The sequence below is a fragment of the Macaca mulatta genome, chromosome 8 (genome assembly GCF_049350105.2).
Source record: "Macaca mulatta isolate MMU2019108-1 chromosome 8, T2T-MMU8v2.0, whole genome shotgun sequence".
Taxonomy (NCBI): domain Eukaryota; kingdom Metazoa; phylum Chordata; class Mammalia; order Primates; family Cercopithecidae; genus Macaca; species Macaca mulatta.
Window position 1 is genome coordinate 79,167,972 of NC_133413.1, and position 24,670 is coordinate 79,192,641.

Sequence of the window (24,670 nt, forward strand, 5' to 3'; positions counted from 1 at the left end):
CCCCACTGGGCTTATACTGGGTCTGCAAGTTTAGATTGACTCTTTAAAGGGAAGCATACTCTTCCAGTCAAAGCCTTGGTAAAATAACCACTTTCTCCAATTGTGTCCTGTTGCAAAAGAAAAATGGGTTCTTATGGCACTGATGCAAACAACTATATTGCTGTTATAAATAAATTTTTGGGTGTTACCGAAGAAATAGCACTTGAACATAAATTTAATTTTCTCAGCAAGGCAATTTTTACTTCTATGGAATGGTGCGCCTCATGGATGGAGCAATGGCGAGAGCACACCCGAACAAGGGAGGAGAAGGGGTTCTTATTCCTCATGCAAGTAATCCCTACTGCTGTGTCATTCCCTGTTGACTAGGGTTGGACCGCACAGTCTAAGGTAATTTCTATTGGCTATTTTAAACAGAGCAGGGGTACTAGTTGGAGTGGGGGCAGTGAGCAGTTTGGCAGGAAGGATGGTTGCAGAATAGGTGACTCAGGATGAGTCAGGATGGAGCAGGTGACCAGCGGTGACTCAGGTCAAAGCAGATGACCAGGGAAACAGATGTGAACTACTGATTACAACTGGCAGGAAAGTTGTTTACTGAAACTAGAGGCAAGGGGCGAAGAGAACTGGGAAGTTAAACTTTAAAATTGAGAACAGAAAATAAGAGGGCTGAACATACTGACATGCTTTGAAGAGTAACTTGGGGTTCACTACATTTAACAATGCCATAAGTTAAGAATACTCGTGGATAGTTTCCAAATTTTAGAGGAACCAGGCAGAGAGAAACAAACATGCTCCAAATTTTGTTCGTAAGAGTATAACTTACTCAATTATTAAAGGCTGTAAATAGTTCAAAATAAGTTTCCTTGACTCTGAAAGACAAAATAAGGATCAGCAACATTCCAAGCAAAAGTCAAAAAGGTTGCTTCAGCTATCTGATTTCAGTCCATTTAATTAACTCTGGTTTTTCTTGATATTTGTGAACACTTGAGCTCTTTATAAAGTGTTTTCTTCTTTATTCAAATGTCACATTCTTCAAAGTTATCAGAAGCCTGTATTTGGGAGCACCTGTTAAATTTCTATAGCTTATTACCAACCATCTTTTGAAAAGGATTAAAACAAGACAGTGATTGTGAATAGCAAAATGTCCAGGGTAGTAACAGTTGGAAACACAATTGACAAAGAAGTTTGGTTATCTTTGTGGTTTGCCATAACTTAACAACCTTAGTTATGATTTATTGCATATATTTAAACATTAGAATTTTAGAAATCCCATACAATTTTGGAACGTACATTAGCGTTATTCACAAAAATACAACCTAAAGAAGACTGAACATCATTTTGGCAATCCTGTGTACCTAAACATGTTAAATAATCCTGTTTACTTTTCTTTCTGGATGATTCAGGGGCCCTTTGAACCATTCAAAAAGCCAGGTGTCAGGGAAAACAATTTTGAAAATAAAGTTTGATTTGGGGAAGGCTGTCAAATATGTTTGAGATTTAAAACACCTGATATTATGAAATAGAATTCCACATTATCATAAATTATTTATTTTGCCAAAATGATGAATCAGAAATTTTAAATAAGTAAAAACCTTTTTAACCTTCTATAACTAAATATAACATATTTAGTCAATATGTTCACACAGACAACCTCTTCTGCAAGATTAATTTTCAGAATTCTTCCACCACTTGTTTGAACTTTTAGCTTTTCCTATCTAATTTAAAGCAGTCCTTTAACCCTAGGCAAAAATTTACATTTCCATGCTTTCTTATAACCTTTTACTTAAAAAGTCCACCAACAACAAATTTGACTGTTCTTACACACCTTGTATGTAAATATATTTCCAGTAGTCTCAATTACATGTTATAATTGTAACTCCTAGCAATTTTTAGCTTTAAGGTAAAATTTGGTAAGTTGCTTTAATTGTGTGCCAAGTGCAGCCAAGGTTTGATTCCAGTGTAATTAAGGGTGTGATTAGTTCCATTTGTCCCCAGGCCTTACCAATTGTGAAGCCAGCACATCAAATAGTTTCAAAACCAAAAAAGCAGTTTGTAACCTCAAAACATTTAGCAAACTTTGCATCTGACCTGCATATTTTAGTTCACCTACATTACATTTTAATGATCCCTGCATTTTACCAATAATCTTTAAGGCTGTTTTTATTTCTGAAAGATTAAAGTCACATGAACTGAAAGGTACTGCAGCTTTTAGCTTCCCTTGAAAAACTACTTGATCCAAGCGCTTGTCTTTCTTTAGGCCAAATTAATTAGGAGGTCTTATTACAGGCATCATACACAGTACAGACACAGACAGGAGGAAGAAAACCTAGTTACTGGGTGGCATCCTTGAAGAGACAGGGCTAGGAGTACATGCAGATGTCAAACCAGAAAGGAACTTATTCTCTAAGGTAGGATTGCTAAACAAAGCCTTGCCACTGGAGTTACAAGCCATGCCCTCAGGATGTAAAACAAGACAGAGGCTTGATTTCAAATCAAAACTTTGCAGAGAATATAAACAGTGATATTTCTGAGGTCTGGCCTAGTAAAAACATCTTCTAAAAGGAATAAAAAATAAAAGTTAACTGCTGATGATGTAGAGAAGGAGAAGAAAAACAAACAAACAGAAAAAACAGCTTAAATATGCCTGGGAACCTCTTATTCTTATGCAAGTGGTTCCTCCACCAGGAGAAATGCTTAATTACTGTCCAATAAAGCTGAACCCCTTGGCCTGGGAAGGGGAACACTGTTGCATCACATGGCTGGGAACCAGCAAGTTGACTGTATGGGACCTTTGGGTCATGTGATCCCAGCCCCAGCAGGGAGCAGGGAGTGACAGGGAGTTGCTGCTTGCTGATCTGTCCCAAAAAAGGAAGGAAAAGGCCATGAAAAGGCCTGGGAGTGATGGGGGTTAGGGGTATGGTTTCCACTACCCTCAGAAGTCTGAGGATGAATAGGCTTAGAAGCAACAGGAAGAGATTTTGAGTACCCATTTTATTCACCATTTCTCAAGCCCCATGTTGGGCGTCAAAAATGTTGCAGGACTTTTCCTTAGTTCAGGTAAAGATGGGGTTCTTTGTCCCACAGCCATGAAAATTCAGGCTTCCAGACAATTTGATTGGTGAGTAAGACAGGGTTTTATTGGGTGAAAAAGGAATAAAAGGTGGAAACAGGGACTCTTGCTAGGCCAGAGTCCCTGCTAGAGTGCTTCCCACCTCACAGTTCAGATCCCAGGTTCCACACAGGATGAGGAGTGGCTGGGCTCCTCCCTGCTGCAAATGTTGTGAACCTCTGTGTCTCCACCCCAGTGCTCAGGCTGGTTGGGGTTTTTCTGAGGACCCCCTCCCACCTGACTGTCTCAGATGCAGGAAGGTGAAGAATCAGGATCATTAAGTCTATTATTCTACCACCCACTAATGACATTATCATGCAAGGCAAAGGCTCCAGGCAACCAGGGATCTGTCAATGTGCACAGGACAGCTGCTTGCATCAGCTCCCTCTCATTTTCAGTCTGGACTCGGATTTCCCTTCTGATGATTTCTCCTCTTTTCCCACAAGTCCTTTTCTCCTAAGCTTTGCATTCAAATGATGTCTTGTTCCATTTCAGCTAGAAGTATTAAATATTTTGAAGATTGAGTGTTTTCAGAATATCTAGCCCATAATATGAGGAGAAATATCAGTGCAAAAATTATTAAAATTATTTATTAAGATAGTATATAATTTGCTTTTCTAGCCTATAGGACGTGGCTATCTGGCTTTTGTAACTGGGCTTTTGTAGTCTGTAAAATTTTTTCAATAATGGGTCTTATTTTCATTCAACAGTGTAACAGTTATCCAAATAGTTGGAGTTGGGGTATTTGTGGACCAGGCAGAAACACAATAAGAGAAATAAAAGAAAATAGAAGTTCATTGAGGAGGGGAGTGTAATTTTATAGTATGAGATAATTTTAAGGAAGAGATTATGGGAATCAGCAAACAAAATGAACAGAGGGGAATGGAACAGATATGAGTTAGAATGAGAAAGTTGGCATTGAAACAATTGAATAGTGTATACATATTCAATATACTAAGTGCACATGATAAAAAGTAGTTTAATTATTTTAATTAGCTAGATTATTGTAATCATTTCATGCTATATATGTACATTAAAAAATCACATTGTACACCTTAAATATATACAGTTTTGTCAGTGATATGATTTTCAAAAAGTAGTTTAATTATTTGGGAAGCCTTTCTAAACAATGTAGGAATAGGACCTGAGTTCTGAGATTTGACCTCACTTATTTGGGGTTTTTTTTGTCTTTTTCCTGTAATGCCTACAGCCCTCCCTTTTTTCCTTCTTTCTCCAGCTACTCTATGTAAATTACATGCTATGAGATATAGAAGATAATTTCTCATCTTCACCACTTAAGTGTGGGTAGATACAAATCAGTAAGATTGGCCTGTGTTTCATAAACTTTCCAACGTTAACCATCTTAAAGCAGTGTAAACCCAAATGATCTTATGTCCTTGTACTCCATTCATAATTGATATTGTGAAAAGTATATGCAAACAAAGTTGAAACTTAGTAACAAATCTTGAGAGCCACAATTATCTCATTAATATGTTCTGAGTAAAATAAAAGCAATTTTCTCATTTTACATTGTTCATATTACAGTTTTAACATGTTGACTAGTAAGACACAAATGGTTCCAGGTTTTTCACTGAATGTAATGTAAAATTTTTGAGAAGAATATATGCTGTTAAGTAAATATCATTAAAGATTAAAAATTCTTTGAATACTCTTTTCAACTGCTGATGTGATGTACTGGCCTTCAGCCAGTACACACAAATTGTGCTATGTATGAGTCAGTTCACAGTAATTATTACAAAGAATAAGAGCTAGTGGGAAAAGAGCTAACAGTCTGCTTACATTACCATCTTTAATCTCTAACTTGAATTCAATGTGTATATTATTTTAAGGGTGTTTATTATCTATTCCAAACATCTAATGTGTTTGTGTAACAGAATTGTGCTCCAAAACTTCCTTTTTTGAAATAGCAGGATCAAAATAATTTATCCAAACCTTAAGAGTTTATAAGAAATATTTCATTAAAAAAATGACCATCTTGTAGACATTCTTCTGATATGGCTTAAGAAGTACATTAATCAGTGTTGTCTGGGAATCATTTACATGATTTTACTTAGATGTAGAGATACTTCGTAGTTCACTGCATATGCCCTGTTTTTCATTCTTGAGGATTTTAAAATTCATTCAAAATAGTTTATTTTCATGAAATCAGAATTACGCTATTTATTATGAGGAGAGCAAAGGAGTTTAAGACATGATCTCAGCCTTCCATAAACATCCAGTTTTATTAACAAGAGGAAATAGAGTCAGATAACTTGGAGTATAATCAAGTGTGCTGAGAACCAGTGGTCATAGTAGTTGAACTCTTGGATTAACCACTGAAAGCAGACTTCTTGGAGAGAGAGCCTAGGACAAGGTAACTACTTCCTGGATAGGTGAGCTTCTTGCTGATAAGCCATACTGCAGAAATTTGTAAGCTTTGAAAGAATTTTTGACTGGGAATGCTATTTATTTATTTATTTATTTATTTGAGATGGAGTCTTGCTCTGTCACCCAGGCTGGAGTGCAGTGGTGTGATCTTGGCTCATTGCAACCTCCTCCTCCCAGGTTCAAGTGATACTCTTGCGTCAGCCTCCTGAGTAGCTGAGATTATAGGCATGTGCCAACACACCCAGCTAATTTTTTTTATTTTTAGTAGAGATGGGATTTCACAGTGTTGGTCAGTCTGGTCTCAAACTCCTGACCTCAAGTGATCCACCTGCCTGGGCCTTCCAAAGTGCTAGGATTACAGGTGTGTAATCTACCTATAATCCACGTCCTGTCTGCTTTTCTTATTAAAGTTATGCTGACTTGCTTAAGAACCTCAAAACCTAGGGACCTCTATACTTGAAAGGGCAAAGGAACATGTATTTTTACATTACTAAAGAATAATAAGGATTTTAAAAGTTTATCTCTGAAATTTTAAATGTTTTTTACCCATGTATTTAAAATATTTTCAAATAATTTTTAAGTCATTTGCATTTTAAAATTACTTTTGCCATGGATTTCCTGTGTTATATGAAGTGTTTAGAACTGCTCTCTTCACTAAAACCCTTTCATAAAGATCTATGGAAGGATGTTTACTTAGCTTAGGCAAATATAAATAATATAACCAAAACTCTACTACTTTGATCTACTATGTTTCAAAAAGGCTATATTCAATTTTTTTCAGATATATATACATTTTTAAAAGGAGAAAGTGCTCTTTGCTAACAATTTTTCATCAGCACCAGAATCGGAGGAATATAAAGAGCTTTGTGAATTTAGAAAAATAAAAATAGTAGAGCCCCATTTTTCACCTGTAAAAGATTCACTTCCTAACTCCTCTGACTCTTGTTTGCAGCTCTTGTTATTGCTTTGCTTGTCAGCTATTTCTTACTAAATTTCTATGCCAGGTGGAGTTAAACATCCTGAATATCACACCATTTATTCTCTCTCTGTGCTCTACTTTTCAATAGCAATACATCTACCATTGCATTTGATTTCCTAGTAAGCAACCAAGGAGTTAGTTCTGATTTTGTACTGCTCTCAACTTTCTGATCATACCCAACTCTAAAACCTTCTTCACTCTTTGGCTTACAGTGCCTAAACTCATCTATTTCTGTTGTTCCAGTGGTCAATTTCTTTGTTCATTTCTGTGTTTCAAGTCCCATCTACTTTGAGCCTATAGTTAGACAAATCTCCAAGCCCAATTCTGCCCCATATGTAAATGAGATTAATAACATTGAATTAATTATTCAACCTTTTAAATATAATATCTATAAAATGAAACTTTATAGGATAAAAACTGCACTGTCAATTCCCTGTTATGTTACTCTGCCCTTATTGACTACCATGTATCTATTCTTACTCAATTTGTGCGTTCCACAGTGATACATCAAATATATAGAAATGATTTGAATACAGTCCACACTCTTAAATAATTGTATCTGGCTTATACACAGAATTTTATGGTTTATCTGTGTCCCAAACCTCAGCATCACCCAATATACCCATGAAACAACCCTACATGAACACCTCCTGAATCCAAAATTTAAAAAAGGAAGAAAGCACAATTTATATTGAAGTTTGGTCATGTCCCTCGGTGAGACTACCACTGCTGAATCTGGTCCATGTTGAGCTTCAGCTTCCTCTTCTCCGAACTAGTATATCTAATTACAAAACACACATGTGGGGCCATTTATATATATATACAGTTATATATAATCTTATTTTATACTTTCCATGTTTGTATCTTTTCCCTCAAAATAAACAGAATAGCAATGAAAAACCTTTAGAATATGGATCATAGACTAAATACATTCAATGTGCTTCCCCTGACCCTCCCTTTAAGGCCTTAAATAGCAGACAGCCTCTAGTATATCAAGCCAGAAAAAGATGCCAACTCTCCAAACTCAAAGTCCAAGGTAGATTTAATGAACATTCTGTTGTTGACTTTTGATTTAGCATTACAATTTGTGGCCGGGCGCAGTGGTTCACGAAAGTAATCCCAGCACTTTGGGAGGCCAAAGTGGGTGGATCACAAGGTCAAGAGATCGAGACCATCCTGGCCAACATGGTGAAAGCCCATCTCTACTAAAAATACAAAAATTAGCTGGGCATGGTGGTGCACACCTGTAGTCCCAGCTATTTGGGAGGCCAAGGCAAGGGAATCACTTGAATCTGGGAGGCAGAGGTTGCAGTTAGCCAAGATTGCGCCACTGCACTCCAGCCAGCGACAGAGCAAGACTCCATCTCAAAAAAAAAAAAAAAAAAAAAAAAAAAAAAAAAAAAAAAAAAAAAAAAAAAAATTGTAAGTATGCAAAAAAAAGTGGTAGATACAGGGGAATATGTTACATAAATTGTGATTTAAAGAACAGTGGCAATCAAGGGTCTGGTTTTACTCTTTTCTCATACATTGTACGATGATAAAATGTGCTTCAAAATGAAAAATATTGTGTGAGTCATTTCTGGTATGCATTTATTGTAAAACTATGATCAAGCATATTAAAGTAAGAATTAAAAGATGCAGATCTAAGGCTTAGCTTTCCCATTTAATATAAGTGATTGTTTGAAGTATCGGATTATTTAGCTTTCTTTGGTCTTTTTGTATGAGACCTTGACATTTAAAGTAATAGTGCCCATTGCTGACTTAATTTTAAACATAAACATAAACTTGGGCACTTACATCATGCAACTGTACTTTCTGGTCAGTCAGGAGATGAAGAACACACCTGTATTACTTTTGAAAAGTTATGAAAATTAAATCACAAATACACAAATATGAGTGTATATATAATAGTTTTTTTCTCAGAGACCTCAGCTCACTGAGAATACATCCACACACAACATTCAATACACAGTGACACACAGCAATTCTATTTTAAAAGCCCACAACGCAGAGCCTGTTAAATTACTTTTGCTATTCTCCAATAAAAGAAGTATAGAAATTGAGAGTGAGTATTTAGTGAATTTTGTAGCAATCCGATATTTGTTGAATGAAAACAAATTTAAAACCCTTGGCTTATGTTTTATATGACTTTGTTTTGTAAAGATTGTTGTTTATGATTATTGGTTTTCATCGTTTTTTATGAAAATATTGGTCCTGAGGGTTTGAAAATTAAAGCAAAACAAATTTTAAAAAATGGTCTTTCACCGGGGGGTAGAGGGGGAAGAATTTTATGGTTTAACTATGTTATTTACTAATTCATTTGATACAATAGGCTTTATAATTCTTATCATCCCCATTTTAAAATTGGAGAAAATGAAATTCAAGAAATAAGTAACATTGTAAAGTCTCACAGATGGAAAAGTATTCTGAAGTTGTAAATCTGTTTATAGATTTTTAAATTCAAAAACATGTCTTCACAATCATCTGCTTTTAAAAGTAAATATACATTTAAAATTGAACAGTATTGTTAATTTTAATTTCTGTACTTCAAATAATATTAAATTATGGCAAATGCACATGCCCTTCTGATTTTTTGAAAACATTCATTTGATTGCATTATTTTACAGCTGAAATCCATTGTAGTGCTTTAATTTTCTGATGTGGAGAATGTAAGTATAGAAAGAGTTCAGATTACCTGCTAAGTTTTACAAACACTGGTTCTAAAATGTATCTGCTATATTTTCATGTAGGTTGGATTAAAATTAAGATATCTAGTTCCTTTCTGTCACTTGCTATTACTTGGAGAAATGCTTATCAAATATGTCCTAAATCGTATTTCATGTGTTGCTTTTGGTATTATATTTGTATGTTGATTATATATTATATTGTATTATTATAAGATTATATTGCATTATATTCTGTACTGAAATGTAGAATATGTTGTGAAGTCTGAAGACTCAGAACACCATCTGAATTTGTAATGTTTTTTAATTTTTTTATTTTATTTTTGTTTTTAAGACAGAGTCTTGCTCTGTTGCCCAGGCTGGAGTGCAGGGGCATGATCTCGGCTCACTGCAAGCTCCGCCTCCCAGGTTCACGTCATTCTCCTGCCTCAGCCTCCTGAGTAGCTGGGACTACAGGCACCTGCCACCACGCCCGGCTCATTTTTTGTTTTTGTATTTTTAGTAGAGATGGGGTTTCACCGTGTTAGCCAGGATGGTCTCCATCTCCTGACTTCATGATCTGCCTGCCTCGGCCTCCCGAAGTGCCGGGATTACAGGCATGAGCCACCACGCCCGGCCCACCGTCTGAATTTTTAAAGAACTGTTCAAGACTATTGTAATAGTAAAATTTATCACTAAACATATTTAAGCAAGGCCTATATTTTTCAGCTGAAGAGGCATTAAAAATATATTTCTCATATTTACTGTAGAATATAGAAATGATGTTGCAATGCAAAAAGAAGAAACTAAAATCACCTGTAGTTCCTTCATTCAGATAAAGGCACTATTACATTGTGATCTTATTCACCATTGTTTTCCTCAGCAAGCAAGCAGTTCTTTGCCTGTAGCAAGTCTTAATAAATGTTAGAGAATGAAGAAATGAATGAATTAGTGAACGAGAAACGGATATACACTCATATGAATTTTTTAAACAAAAGCTAGATTATACTATGAGTATTGCTTTTTAACTTGTCGTTTTTTCACATAACAAAAAATCGCTAGCAATTACATGTATTCTGTATTCTGCTACAGTAGCATTTTAATTGCTGTATCGTATCCTAGTCTATGAAAACAGATTACTAACATTTGTTGAATTAGTATAATATATCTGCCATTGATATTGCCCTGTTTTGAATTTCTACTGGATCCCAAAATGTCTAAAATGCTTTGCAATTGGAAGCAATACGCCCTTCGAGCCCTATCTCTTCTTGTCCCTGTCCCCTGACCCCAACCCAGTTTCCACCTGGGCCATTAATTAATATTTCCCAGCAGTGACACCAAGCTCTCTCCCTATGTGGGCCGCCCTGTTTACAACACACTCTTCCTTCTGCCTTGAATGCTCATCCCACACCTCTTTCCTGAGAGCACACATGCAGCCTTCCAAATTCAAAGCAAAGATTTCACTTCTGGGTCCTTTATCACAGTGACCTCAGGAATTAGCATAAATCACATAGAACAAACTATCTAGTAGAGTTGGAGGAAACTGAAGTTTTATTTCAATTCAGAAAGACAAAAAGCATTTGACAGTCAAATCTCTAGGCAACTTTATTTCCCTGTTGTCCTGTTAATAAGAAAAAAGTCATCTAAGACAGCATATTCTTTTCTTCTCTTCAGGAAACAGTGGCATTTAATTCTTCTATTCTGAGGCCCCGTGTGATTGGAGAATGGATTGGTAGAGAAGAAAATGATGCTGATCCCCTCGCCGCTGAAATGCTACAGCCTCCAATTCCAAGAAGCAAAAATGACCAATGGGAAAGTGAAGATAGTGGCTCTAGCCCTGCAGGAAGGTGAGATGAGCTAGCTGTCTGCTGAGATTCTATATTACTAGTCATTAAAAGGTAAAGGGAAAATAAACCCAAGTGGTTTTTATGAAATCCCTTTTAGTAATTTTTTATGAAAATTATGTTAGTCTATACATAGGATACAAACATCAATTGCTGTCTCTTAAAATGAGGGTTTCAGACCTGCTTTGGGGTTTTGGTGTTGATTTTTTTTCTTCAAATCTAGATCACCATGTCTTTGCTACTGAAACCAAATAGAGAAATAATTTCAAGGATATGCTGCCAGTCAAGACCTACTATAATATTGAACAGACAGTGGCTGGCTGTTAAGAATTGGAGAGGGGGGACTTCTGATGTACCAGAAAGATATTGTTAATCATCAGGGATAATAAAAGTATTAAATGTATAATAGACCATAGGAGGCAAAGTTAATATTGACCATAAAGAGAGAGAAACCTTAGTTAGAACGATTTAAGTTTAGAGTTGATAACTATGATTGAATATATTTATTAATATTTTCTTTGTATAATTTTTGAAACTACCATTATTTGTAAATGTGAAAGTCTATACTTTCATTTCACTCAGACCCCTGATGCTCAAAATGGTGGCAGGAAGTTTACCTTAAGTGCCCATGTGCTGGTAATAGTGAATTAATGTTGAATTGTCCAGATCTTATTTATTGGGAAAACTATATTCAGAGTAATTTTTTTTTGTAATACCAGTTGCAATGAGTAAAACTCAAAACAAAAATGAAAACTTCTGCAAAGTATCTGGGATGAAAAATGTCATAGGAGGCATGGCTTAGACAAGACTGTGAAAACAAATACTCATGAATGGAAATGGGACAGGAGCTTAAGCTTTCTGTGAGTGTTACCAGCTGGCCATCACAGAAGAGTTTTTCCTATGCATAGCATAGCCACAGTAACTTGGTATTTTCTATGTTAAATTTAGCAGCAACCAGTAACTATTCTTTGTCAAGGAGAAAATTGTATTTTCTACAATGTAATAGCTTTCAGGGGTTCTTTGTGGTGACTTATCACTTGGCTGGAGGGAAGGAAATTCAGAATACTCATTAATGTGCTTCAGGCCTATAGAAAATTGATTCTATTTCCATGAGAAATAACTTTTAAATTATTTAAATAGTTGAAGTGTCTTGTAAGAGGAGAAGAAAACCATTTATAAAGATCCATTTACCTTCTTTGTGAAATGCCAGATCAATTTCATCTGTCAATGAGAGTAATTTTTTTAATACCAGGCTTATAAAACCTACTAGACCTTTATCTTTATTCATTGGTATATCTTTAGTTCTTAAATGTAAAATTGAGAAATGTCAACTTTCATTTTACTTTCATTTAGTCATAATAATAATCAGAACTATTTATCGCAAGTGTTAGTGCTTCTATTTTCTTCCTAGCTTCAGTGAGCTCTTATTCCTGCTTGAATACTCAATAAGGGAGAACTTTTTCTCTAATCCTAGTGGACTCCCTTACCTAGAAAACTCAGTCCATGAACATGTCTCTTAAATGTTTGTCTTAATTTTTTTCTTTATTTTTCTGTCTTTAAATTATAAATTGAGGTATTACACTATGACAGAAAAGAGCTGGTGAAATTCTGCTCAGGTGCCCCCATTAGAATAGAAAGAATGCATGCATATCTGAATTAAATTTCAAGAACAGCAGTAAACTATGGGCTAGAAACTATATTTTCTCCATCTTCTAATACAAAACAGGATTTTTGAATTTATACCAGCAACTCACACAGCATTAGATTTGATTTGGATCAAGCAGAAAGGGTTGGAGAAAATTTTTTAATGACTCCAGAGTCTGTAACTATAGTATTAGCTTTTACACTTAAATAGAAATGAACCTGTACTATACTTTAATGACCAACTGACAAAATCATATCCTAGACTCCTGAGAGAGAAAGCTTAATTTTCAAGCATGACTCCATCCATTTTTCACCCCACCCTCTCCACTGGGGCTGGCACATTTTTGTTGTCATTTAACATCTGTTACATGAGTGACAAAGGCACAGGCTGACGCTAGGCATCTGCTAAATAAAGCTTATTGACAAGAAGAACTGTTTATAGTCTTATCTTTATTTCTTGCAGCCTTTCCTATCTCAATTTTTCTCTATTGTGTATTAAGTCTTACTCAAATGGCTACTGCAATGCTCCATCTTTGTTACATAGCCAGCTTTCCTTTTCCTGCAGAATAATAGACACATGATAGGCTAGAATTTCACCATTAGATTAGAAGGAATTAAATAAATGGCATAATAAACCTTGAGAGCTTTATGGGTAGAAGCTTACCCCCTTTTTTTAATGATGTACTGTATGTGAACTTCTTCCCGTAGGTCCCCCAAACATGACATTGTATGAAGAGGTCAAGACGTACATTACAAATAGCTTGATACAAATGACACCTGAAGCATTAAGTGATAGTTAGAAAAGAAATTGTGAGGGTGATAAAGGGAAACTAGTAGAATAAGACAAGAGATACTAACATGGAGTCCTGCCACATCTTTCTTAGATTCTCAAAGCACTTCAGAATTGAGTGCTTAAGAAAGAAATTAAAGCATTTGAGCAAGAAAAGTGAGAGGAATTCACCAAAGAGAGAGGTGAATGTGTTGGGAAATGATTGAAGGTCTTCTGTGATTGTCAAATCCTACCAATTGGTATCAATTCCTATGGCTTGCCTAGCTATTTAGTGGGAAAACATATACATTCATTGCACATTTAGAGTTATTAAAAATAATCCCACATTTATAATATAAATGTAAACAAAAATTGAGTTTAATAAGCCTATATAATCTTATTTTAAGCCATCTTAATTAAACTTTGCAGTAGCTGAGTAATAGATTTTCTAAAATTACTTGTTAAATTGTAATGTGAATTTATAAATAGGCTCATCAGGCCTTGAAGCCTAATGAAGTTCCTCTACAGCTGAACCACCTTATTGAAACAAAATAATATCCATAAATACTGTAGATCTGGTGAATTGGCTTTATTTCTTAAGTGAACACAGTTATTAGATTGAAAATATGTCATAAAATAAAGAGAAAATTTTATAATTTAGAAATGTGTATGAAATATTAAAATAAAAGCTAAATTCACTGCCCATTAAGAAGTTTTCTTTCCATTAAAACTCATAATTGCTTCTAACATATCTGTGAATAAAACCTGGAAATGGTCCCCTTCCTTTTAGAATTTTTTCTATTGGCAGAAAGAGACAAGCAGTAAACAAGCGAATACACAAATACATGCCGTAAATTCAACTAGTGATAGGTATGATGGAAAATAAATCAAATTTAGTAATTTAGAAATAATCTAACATGCAAATTTAAGCATAAATAATTTTAATTGATTTATACATCATCTGGCAAAGAAACCAAAGAACAGAAGTCTTGAAAATATCTAAAACACACAAAAATTATACCTCATAACTTATAAATTTCTTAATTCCTTTTTTCGTACAAGTTCAATCCAAAACAAATTTCTTTTTTGTTTCCCCTTGATGCATTTTATTTGTAAGTATGTATTACATCCCTAGAAAACGAATCCCAGGATTTTCCCTCCTGTGTGTTTTCGTCTTGCTTCTTTGTGGTCCACAATGCCAGCTGAGGTTGTCAGTACAATGAAACCAAACTGGTCAGATGGGAGCAGATTATGCTGCCATTTTTTTAGATCTTTGAGTTGCACATGAAACCTGGGGCTGATCACTCCACACTTGTTTAGCCTGCCTGCAAGGTTCACAACAATCTTTCCAACTCTGTGATCATCAATGATTTCAGATTCGCCCGTGGAACCATGCTTCGTCATCACAGTGAGAAACTGGACGATGACTTGGAGCATGACTTGATAAGAACCTGGTGTTTGTCTCTCTTTTTAGCATTGTGGATGCTCCTGAGAATATCAGCCAGGACATTCATGTGGACCATTGTGGCAGTACGGGAAGATGGCAGCAGGAAGAGAGAAATTTCTGTCTTTTTTTTTTTTTTTTTTGAGACAGAGTCTCATTCTGTCACCCAGGCTGGAGTGTAGTGGTGTTATCTTGGCTCACTGCAACCTCCACCTCCCAGTTCAAGTGAGCCTCCCACTTTAGCCTCCTGAGTAGCTGGGACTACAGGTGCTCCCCACCATGCCCGGCTAATTTCTTTTAAATTTTTTGTAGAGATGGGGTTTCACTATGCTGCCCAGGCAGGTCTTTTATTCCGGGGTTCAAGCAATCCACCCATCTCGGCCTCCCAAAGTGCTGGGATTACAGGCATGAGCCACCATGCCTGGCCAAGACAACTTTCTTTTTAAAACCAAAAGAGCATACATTTAATTTCAGATCATTGATGATGTCATTTCGACAGGTTCAAATTTTTCTTTTTATTTATTTAGTATTCATTTGCTTTTGTTAATACCAGGTAATGTGCTAGATACTGGATAAGACTGACATGACAAAATATCCTAGACTCAAAGGAATTGCTTAAAAGTGGAGGAGAATGATTTTTAAAAAGTTTTATTTCTGCTCGGTTCACACAATGCTAGGGATATGACAAGCACTTAAGTGTCTGCTAAACTGATTCTAAAAACATCATATTTAGATCTGCTTAAAAATAGCTCTTGTGCATAAAAATCTATATGCAACAATTGAGTGTGAAACTTTTCATGATCTCTTCAACTTCCAAGGGTTTAGCATGAAGAGCTCCCTTTAATTAATGACTGGAGTCAAAAAAAGGGCACAGGTTCAGCCTACAAGACTGTGAGGGTGAACTCAACAAGTTTAGGAGGTAGTCCAAGAAATCATCCAATTTTTCACCAAAAAGAATGCATGGAATCAGATCAAAGTAATGTTTACCAACCTATGCTCAGAAGGAAAGTGTGAAACTAAATGGAGCAAGCTCAGGGCCATGAGGGAGACAGGGGTCAGGAGGAGGAGGGCCAGTGGTCAGAATGAAGGCTCAGGAGGCTCCACCTGCTCAGGCAGGCCCATGGGGGAGGGTCTGTGGGGTGACCTCTTTAAACTGTTCCTTTCCATTTGATCCTGTTTAGAAATCACTCTTTTAAACCAAAGCAAATGGATTCCTTGAGTATATGAACACCAAATTGAAATATTAACTGCTAGTCTTTCTCATCAGGCCTCTTTTTGTTCCCTTTCTCTCGATGTGAGATTATTACTGCTCAAGAGGAGGTGTTCACATATCCAGGATGCTCCCCCTTGTGTTCTCTGAACACATAATGATATTAATTACCACTTAGAGACTGCTCTATGTGCTTTGCATATCTTAACCCATTTCATCCTTATGAAAATACTATTATTCAGAAATGAGAAAACTAAGTCCCAGAGTGGCTACATCCCCATCCCAAAATTGATAACCATTAGGTCACTGAGCTTGGCTGCCTTGCTTCAAATTCTGTGCATTTAAATCCTTTGCTCTACAGTCTCTCTTCAGAAAGCTGTTCTAAGAATCCTGTTATTAAGCTTTAGGTTCAAATCTGGGAAAGAGGGGCCTCAGAACCCTAAGTGCTCTTAGAAAACCCCTCTTGTTCTGATCTCACTCGACACTGTCTGCATGAACACTCCTGCGTCCCTGCAGTAGGCTGCTGTTTTTTCTTAATGATTGTAGGATCCACAGGCTGTGGGGCTGGAGAAGAGGGTGGTGTCATCCTTTATCCTCTGCTGCTTCCAGATCTTGCTGTCTCCTCCCTAAAACAATCCCCAGTTCTGCATCTTGTTCTGAATTTCCCAGTGTGTTAATTTCCCACATCATCTTCTAGCAATAATTTGCTAACTGTCAGTCATTCCCCTTTCTCTGAATATTCAAACATCCAGCTCCTGTAACTCTCCCCAGTAGCTTTGCTGCGTTGGTGAAGTCAGCGTCAATATCATCGGTAATCCTTCCCCAAACCTGGCCTCTCACTTCCTTTGCCTACTCTTTGCCACGTATCTTGAATTCCACCCTACCTCCCCCATCACTCCCTCTGTCATATCCTAGACCTTCTCATTCTCATTATCTGCAAATCCATGATATCAGTATTAGGCACCTCACTTTCTGACTAGCACCTCTCATCTTTCTGGTTCATTGCCTCTGACACTCAGCTTTAATTGGGACCCCCGAAACACTGAGACTGCCAATGTTTTATTGTTTCTCACCCACCTTGTTCTTAATTTTTCTCCTTAGTAAGGTTTATCTACGCCCCATCATGGTAATTGGTCCCTTGGATATGCCCTCAACTCTTCTGCTCCTCTTTTCCTGTTTTACTCTCCTGGAAAAACTCTACCATGTTTAAATTAATTGTTTCCCTATTCTGTGGCTGAACCAACCTAGGCTAGAGAAGGACACATGGCCACACTGGCCAGTGTCACTGAATTCACGACCACCAAACTCCAGGGGCACACTAGTGCTACCTGGCGATGCAGCTGCACCTGCCTCTGCCATTCGCATATTCACTCTCCTCAATGATGACTTCACGTTTTTCCTGCTGTCCCCCAATCTCCAATACTTTCCCCCCATCCTTATTCTTAACTAATGACTCTGTTTCCTGTTTCAAAGAGAAAATAGCTGCAGTCATAAAGAAAACCTCCATAAGCTTCTCCAGCAGACTCTCTGTGCACCTGGCTCATCTGTGCTCAGGTTTTCTGCTCTTCCCTATGGCTATGGGTGAGTCACTCATACTCCGCCTAGGGCAACCTCCTCCACTCCGCACTAGATCCTTACTCTAACTCACCCATGTAAGTTCATCACTTCTCTTCATTCCCTGCACCATTCCTTTCTCCTAGATCATTCCCCTCAGCATGAAGGTATGATGGAACATCTCTCGAAAAAATGAAGCTTCCCTGGCCCCAGCTATTATTGTTCTCTGTCTTTCATTCACTTTACAGAGAAACTCCTCACAGTAGTTTACTTGTGTGCACTGACCCCTCATTTTGCAATCTTTTCCAAATAGAATGTTATTCCCACCACCTATTGAAAGCAACCTTGTCAATGTCACAGGATGACCTCTTGTCCAAGTTACCCAGTGTCATTCAAATGACCTCTGCCTTCTGAAATTCCAACTTCAAGTCTCAGCCCCCATCTTACTTGAACTAACAGCAGTGTTTGAGATTTCGTCTCTCAGTTATTTATTCAAATATTTTCTTCACAATCCTTATCTGTAATAGTGAAATTCAAAATGCTCTGAAAACCAAAGTTGTTTTCATAATTCATTATAGCGAAACCTGATCTGAACCCTGCAGATTATTTATCCCACTCAGTGGGAATGCTGATACATAATAATGGAGAAATACTGATGTATTTCATAAGAGGGTGAGGCCACAGACCCTCTGGAAGGTATTATATAATATAGAGTTTATGCAACAGGACACATCCAGCCCCAAGGATTCTAGAAAAACAGTTATGGACCTGGAATAAAATTCTAAGTTTATATTTGGATAGATATACTCTTTTTCTGTAAATAGGCATGTTTTGGTGATATGTTGGCCTTTTAGAAATCATTATATTAGAGCGACACAGAAGACCGGTGATTTCTGCATTTTCAACTGAGGTACTGGGTTCATCTCACTGGGGAGTGCTGGACGATCGGTGCTGCTCAGCTGCTGCAGCCCGACCAGCGAGAGCTGAAGCAGGGCGAGGCATCCCCTCACCTGGGAAGCACAAGGGGGAAGGGAATCCCTTTTCCTAGCCGGGGGAACTGAGACACACGACACCTGGAAAATCGGGTAACTCCCACCCCAATACTGCGCTTTAAGCAAACAGGCACACCAGGAGATCATATCCCACACCTGGCCAGGAGGGTCCCACACCCACAGAGCCTCCCTCATTGCTAGCACAGCAGTCTGTGATCTACCGGCAAGGCAGCAGCGAGCCTGGGGGAGGGGCGCCCGCCATTGCTGAGGCTTAAGTAGGTAAACAAAGCTGCTGGGAAGCTCGAACTGGGTGGAGCTCACAGCAGCTCAAGGAAACCTGCCTGTCTCTGTAGACTCCACCTCTGGGGACAGGGCAATAACAAACACAGCCGAAACCTCTGCAGACGCAAACGACTCTGTCTGACAGCTTTGAAGAGAGCAGTGGATCTCCCAACATGGAGGTTGAGATCTGAGAAGGGACAGACTCCCTGCTCAAGTGGGTCCCTGACCCCTGAATAGCCTAACTGGGAGACATCCCCCACTAGGGGCAGTCTGACACCCCACACCTCACAGGGTGGAGTACACCCCTGAGAGGAAGCTTCCAAAGCAAGAATCAGACAGGTACACTCGCTGTTCAGCAATATTCTATCTTCTGCAGCCTCTGCTGCTGATACCCAGGCAAACAGGGTCTGGAGTGGACCTCAAGCAATCTCCAACAGACCTACAGCTGAGGGTCCTGACTGTTAGAAGGAAAACTATCAAACAGGAAGGACACCTACACCAAAACCCCATCAGTACATCCCCATCATCAAAGACCAGAGGCAGATAAAACCACAAAGATGGGGAAAAAGCAGGGCAGAAAAGCTGGAAATTCAAAAAATAAGAGCGCATCTCCCCCGGCAAAGGAGCGCAGCTCATCCCCAGCAACGGATCAAAGCTGGACGGAGAATGACTTTGACGACATGAGAGAAGAAGGCTTCAGTCCATCAAATTTCTCAGAGCTAAAGGAGGAATTACGTACCCAGCGCAAAGAAACTAAAAATCTTGAAAAAAAAGTGGAAGAATTGATGGCTAGAGTAATTAATGCAGAGAAGGTCATAAACGAAATGAAAGAGATGAAAACCATGACACGAGAAATACGTGACAAATGCACAAGCTTCAGTAACCGACTCGATCAACTGGAAGAAAGAGTATCAGCGATTGAGGATCAAATGAATGAAATGGAGCGAGAAGAGAAACCAAAAGAAAAAAGAAGAAAAAGAAATGAACAAAGCCTGCAAGAAGTATGGGATTATGTAAAAAGACCAAATCTACGTCTGATTGGGGTGCCTGAAAGTGAGGGGGAAAATGGAACCAAGTTGGAAAACACTCTTCAGGATATCATCCAGGAGAACTTCCCCAACATAGTAAGGCAGGCCAACATTCAAATCCAGGAAATACAGAGAACGCCACAAAGATACTCCTCGAGAAGAGCAACTCCAAGACACATAATTGCCAGATTCACCAAAGTTGAAATGAAGGAAAAAATCTTAAGGGCAGCCAGAGAGAAAGGTCGGGTTACCCACAAAGGGAAGCCCATCAGACTAACAGCAGATCTCTCGGCAGAAACTCTCCAAGCCAGAAGAGAGTGGGGGCCAATATTCAACATTGTTAAAGAAAAGAATTTTCAACCCAGAATTTCATATCCAGCCAAACTAAGTTTCATAAGTGAAGGAGAAATAAAATCCTTTACAGATAAGCAAATGCTTAGAGATTTTGTCACCACTAGGCCTGCCTTACAAGAGACCCTGAAGGAAGCACTAAACATGGAAAGGAACAACCGGTACCAGCCATTGCAAAAACATGCCAAAATGTAAAGACCATCGAGGCTAGGAAGAAACTGCATCAACTAACGAGCAAAATAACCAGTTAATATCATAATGGCAGGATCAAGTTCACACATAACAATCTTAACCTTAAATGTAAATGGACTAAATGCTCCCATTAAAAGACACAAACTGGCAAACTGGATAAAGAGTCAAGACCCATCAGTCTGCTGTATTCAGGAGACCCATCTCACACGCAGAGACATACATAGGCTCAAAATAAAGGGATGGAGGAAGATTTACCAAGCAAATGGAGAACAAAAAAAAGCGGGGGTTGCAATACTAGTCTCTGATAAAACAGACTTTAAACCATCAAAGATCAAAAGAGACAAAGAAGGCCATAACATAATGGTAAAGGGATCAATTCAACAGGAAGAGCTAACTATCCTAAATATATATGCACCCAATACAGGAGCACCCAGATTCATCAAGCAAGTCCTTAGAGACTTACAAAGAGACTTAGACTCCCATACAATAATAATGGGAGACTTCAACACTCCACTGTCAACATTAGACAGATCAACGAGACAGAAAGTTAACAAGGATATCCAGGAATTGAACTCATCTCTGCAGCAAGCAGACCTAATAGACATCTATAGAACTCTCCACCCCAAATCAACAGAATATACATTCTTCTCAGCACCACATCATACTTACTCCAAAATCGACCACGTAATTGGAAGTAAAGCACTCCTCAGCAAATGTACAAGAACAGAAATTATAACAAACTGTCTCTCAGAACACAGTGCAATCAAACTAGAACTCAGGACTAAGAAACTCAATCAAAACCACTCAACTACATGGAAACTGAACAACCTGCTCCTGAATGACTACTGGGTACATAACGAAATGAAGGCAGAAATAAAGATGTTCTTTGAAACCAATGAGAACAAAGATACAACATACCAGAATCTCTGGGACACATTTAAAGCAGTGTGTAGAGGGAAATTTATAGCACTAAATGCCCACAAGAGAAAGCAGGCAAGATCTAAAATTGACACTCTAACATCGCAATTAAAAGAACTAGAGAAGCAAGAGCAAACACATTCGAAAGCTAGCAGAAGGCAAGAAATAACTAAGATCAGAGCAGAACTGAAGGAGATAGAGACACAAAAAACCCTCCAAAAAATCAATGAATCCAGGAGTTGGTTTTTTGAAAAGATCAACAAAATTGACAGACCACTAGCAAGACTAATAAAGAAGAAAAGAGAGAAGAATCAAATCGACGCAATTAAAAATGATAAAGGGGATATCACCAACGACCCCACAGAAATACAAACTACCATCAGAGAATACTATAAACACCTCTACGCAAATAAACTGGAAAATCTAGAAGAAATGGATAATTTCCTGGACACTTACACTCTTCCAAGACTAAACCAGGAAGAAGCTGAATCCCTGAATAGACCAATAGCAGGCTCTGAAATTGAGGCAATAATTAATAGCCTAACAACCAAAAAAAGTCCAGGACCAGATGGATTCACAGCTGAATTCTACCAGAGGTTCAAGGAGGAGTTGGTACCATTCCTTCTGAAACTATTCCAATCAATAGAAAAAGAGGGAATCCTCCTTAACTCATTTTATGAGGCCAACATCATCCTGATACCAAAGCCTGGCAGAGACACAACAAAAAAAGAGAATTTTAGACCAATATCCCTGATGAACATCGATGCAAAAATCCTCAATAAAATACTGGCAAACCGGATTCAGCAACACATCAAAAAGCTTATCCACCATGATCAAGTGGGCTTCATCCCTGGGATGCAAGGCTGGTTCAACATTCGCAAATCAATAAACATAATCCAGCATATAAACAGAACCAAAGACAAGAACCACATGATTATCTCAATAGATGCAGAAAAGGCTTTTGACAAAATTCAACAGCCCTTCATGCTAAAAACGCTCAATAAATTCGGTATTGATGGAACGTACCTCAAAATAATAAGAGCTATTTATGACAAACCCACAGCCAATATCATACTGAATGGGCAAAAACTGGAAAAATTCCCTTTGAAAACTGGCACAAGACAGGGATGCCCTCTCTCACCACTCCTATTCAACATAGTGTTGGAAGTTCTGGCTAGGGCAATTAGGCAAGAGAAAGAAATCAAGGGTATTCAGTTAGGAAAAGAAGAAGTCAAACTGTCCCTGTTTGCAGATGACATGATTGTATGTTTAGAAAACCCCATTGTCTCAGCCCAAAATCTCCTTAAGCTGATAAGCAACTTCAGCAAAGTCTCAGGATACAAAATTAATGTGCAAAAATCACAAGCATTCTTATACACCAGTAACAGACAAACAGAGAGCCAAATCAGGAATGAACTTCCATTCACAATTGCTTCAAAGAGAATAAAATACCTAGGAATCCAACTTACAAGGGATGTAAAGGACCTCTTCAAGGAGAACTACAAACCACTGCTCAGTGAAAGAAAAGAGGACACAAACAAATGGAAGAACATACCATGCTCATGGATAGGAAGAATCAATATCGTGAAAATGGCCATACTGCCCAAGGTAATTTATAGATTCAATGCCATCCCCATCAAGCTACCAATGAGTTTCTTCACAGAATTGGAAAAAACTGCTTTAAAGTTCATATGGAACCAAAAAAGAGCCCGCATCTCCAAGACAATCCTACGTCAAAAGAACAAAGCTGGAGGCATCACGCTACCTGACTTCAAACTATACTACAAGGCTACAGTAACCAAAACAGCATGGTACTGGTACCAAAACAGAGATATAGACCAATGGAACAGAACAGAGTCCTCAGAAATAATACCACACATCTACAGCCATCTGATCTTTGACAAACCTGAGAGAAACAAGAAATGGGGAAAGGATTCCCTATTTAATAAATGGTGCTGGGAAAATTGGCTAGCCATAAGTAGAAAGCTGAAACTGGATCCTTTCCTTACTCCTTATACGAAAATTAATTCAAGATGGATTAGAGACTTAAATGTTAGACCTAATACCATAAAAATCCTAGAGGAAAACCTAGGTAGTACCATTCAGGACATAGGCATGGGCAAAGACTTCATGTCTAAAACACCAAAAGCAACGGCAGCAAAAGCCAAAATTGACAAATGGGATCTCATTAAACTAAAGAGCTTCTGCACAGCAAAAGAAACTACCATCAGAGTGAACAGGCAACCTACAGAATGGGAGAAAATTTTTGCAATCTACTCATCTGACAAAGGGCTAATATCCAGAACCTACAAAGAACTCAAACAAATTTACAAGAAAAAAACAAACAACCCCATCCAAAAGTGGGCAAAGGATATGAACAGACATTTCTCAAAAGAAGACATTCATACAGCCAACAGACACATGAAAAAATGCTCATCATCACTGGCCATCAGAGAAATGCAAATCAAAACCACAATGAGATACCATCTCACACCAGTTAGAATGGCAATCATTAAAAACTCAGGAAACAACAGGTGCTGGAGAGGATGTGGAGAAATAGGAACACTTTTACACTGTTGGTGGGATTGTAAACTAGTTCAACCATTATGGAAAACAGTATGGTGATTCCTCAAGGATCTAGAACTAGATGTACCATATGACCCAGCCATCCCATTATTGGGTATATACCCAAAGGATTATAAATTATGCTGCTATAAAGACACATGCACTCGTATGTTTATTGCAGCACTATTCACAATAGCAAAGACTTGGAATCAACCCAAATGTCCATCAGTGACAGATTGGATTAAGAAAATGTGGCACATATACACCATGGAATACTATGCAGCCATCAAAAAGGATGAGTTTGTGTCCTTTGTAGGGACATGGATGCAGCTGGAAACCATCATTCTTAGCAATCTATCACAAGAACAGAAAACCAAACACCGCATGTTCTCACTCATAGGTGGGAACTGAACAATGAGATCACTTGGACTCAGGAAGGGGAACATCACACACAGGGGCCTGTCATGGGGAGGGGGAAGGGGGGAGGGATTGCATTGGGAGTTATACCTGATGTAAATGACAAGTTGATGGGTGCAGCACAGCAACATGGCACAAGTATACATATGTAACAAACCTGCACATTATGCACATGTACCCTACAACTTAAAGTATAATAATAATAAATAAATTTAAAAAATAATAATAAAAAATAAAATATAAAAATAAACTCATACTAAATTTAGTTGAGTGTTAATTATGATAGGCATAAACAAATGAATCCAGAGAGTGCATGAAACTTGG

At 37.9% G+C, this 24,670-nt stretch overlaps 1 protein-coding gene and 1 pseudogene across 1 annotated transcript in view; one reads left to right on the top strand and one right to left on the bottom strand.

Annotated features, from left to right (window-relative positions):
- The window catches only part of C8H8orf34 (chromosome 8 C8orf34 homolog), a 494,601-nt gene that overhangs the window by 171,831 nt on the left and 298,100 nt on the right, over positions 1-24,670 (top strand). The window contains exon 6 of the mRNA XM_015145533.3: positions 10,811-10,983. Coding sequence (XP_015001019.2) covers positions 10,811-10,983 — 173 coding nt within the window. The remainder of the gene's footprint in view (positions 1-10,810; positions 10,984-24,670) is intronic.
- On the bottom strand, positions 14,525-14,916 carry LOC106999808 (small ribosomal subunit protein uS8 pseudogene; annotated as a pseudogene).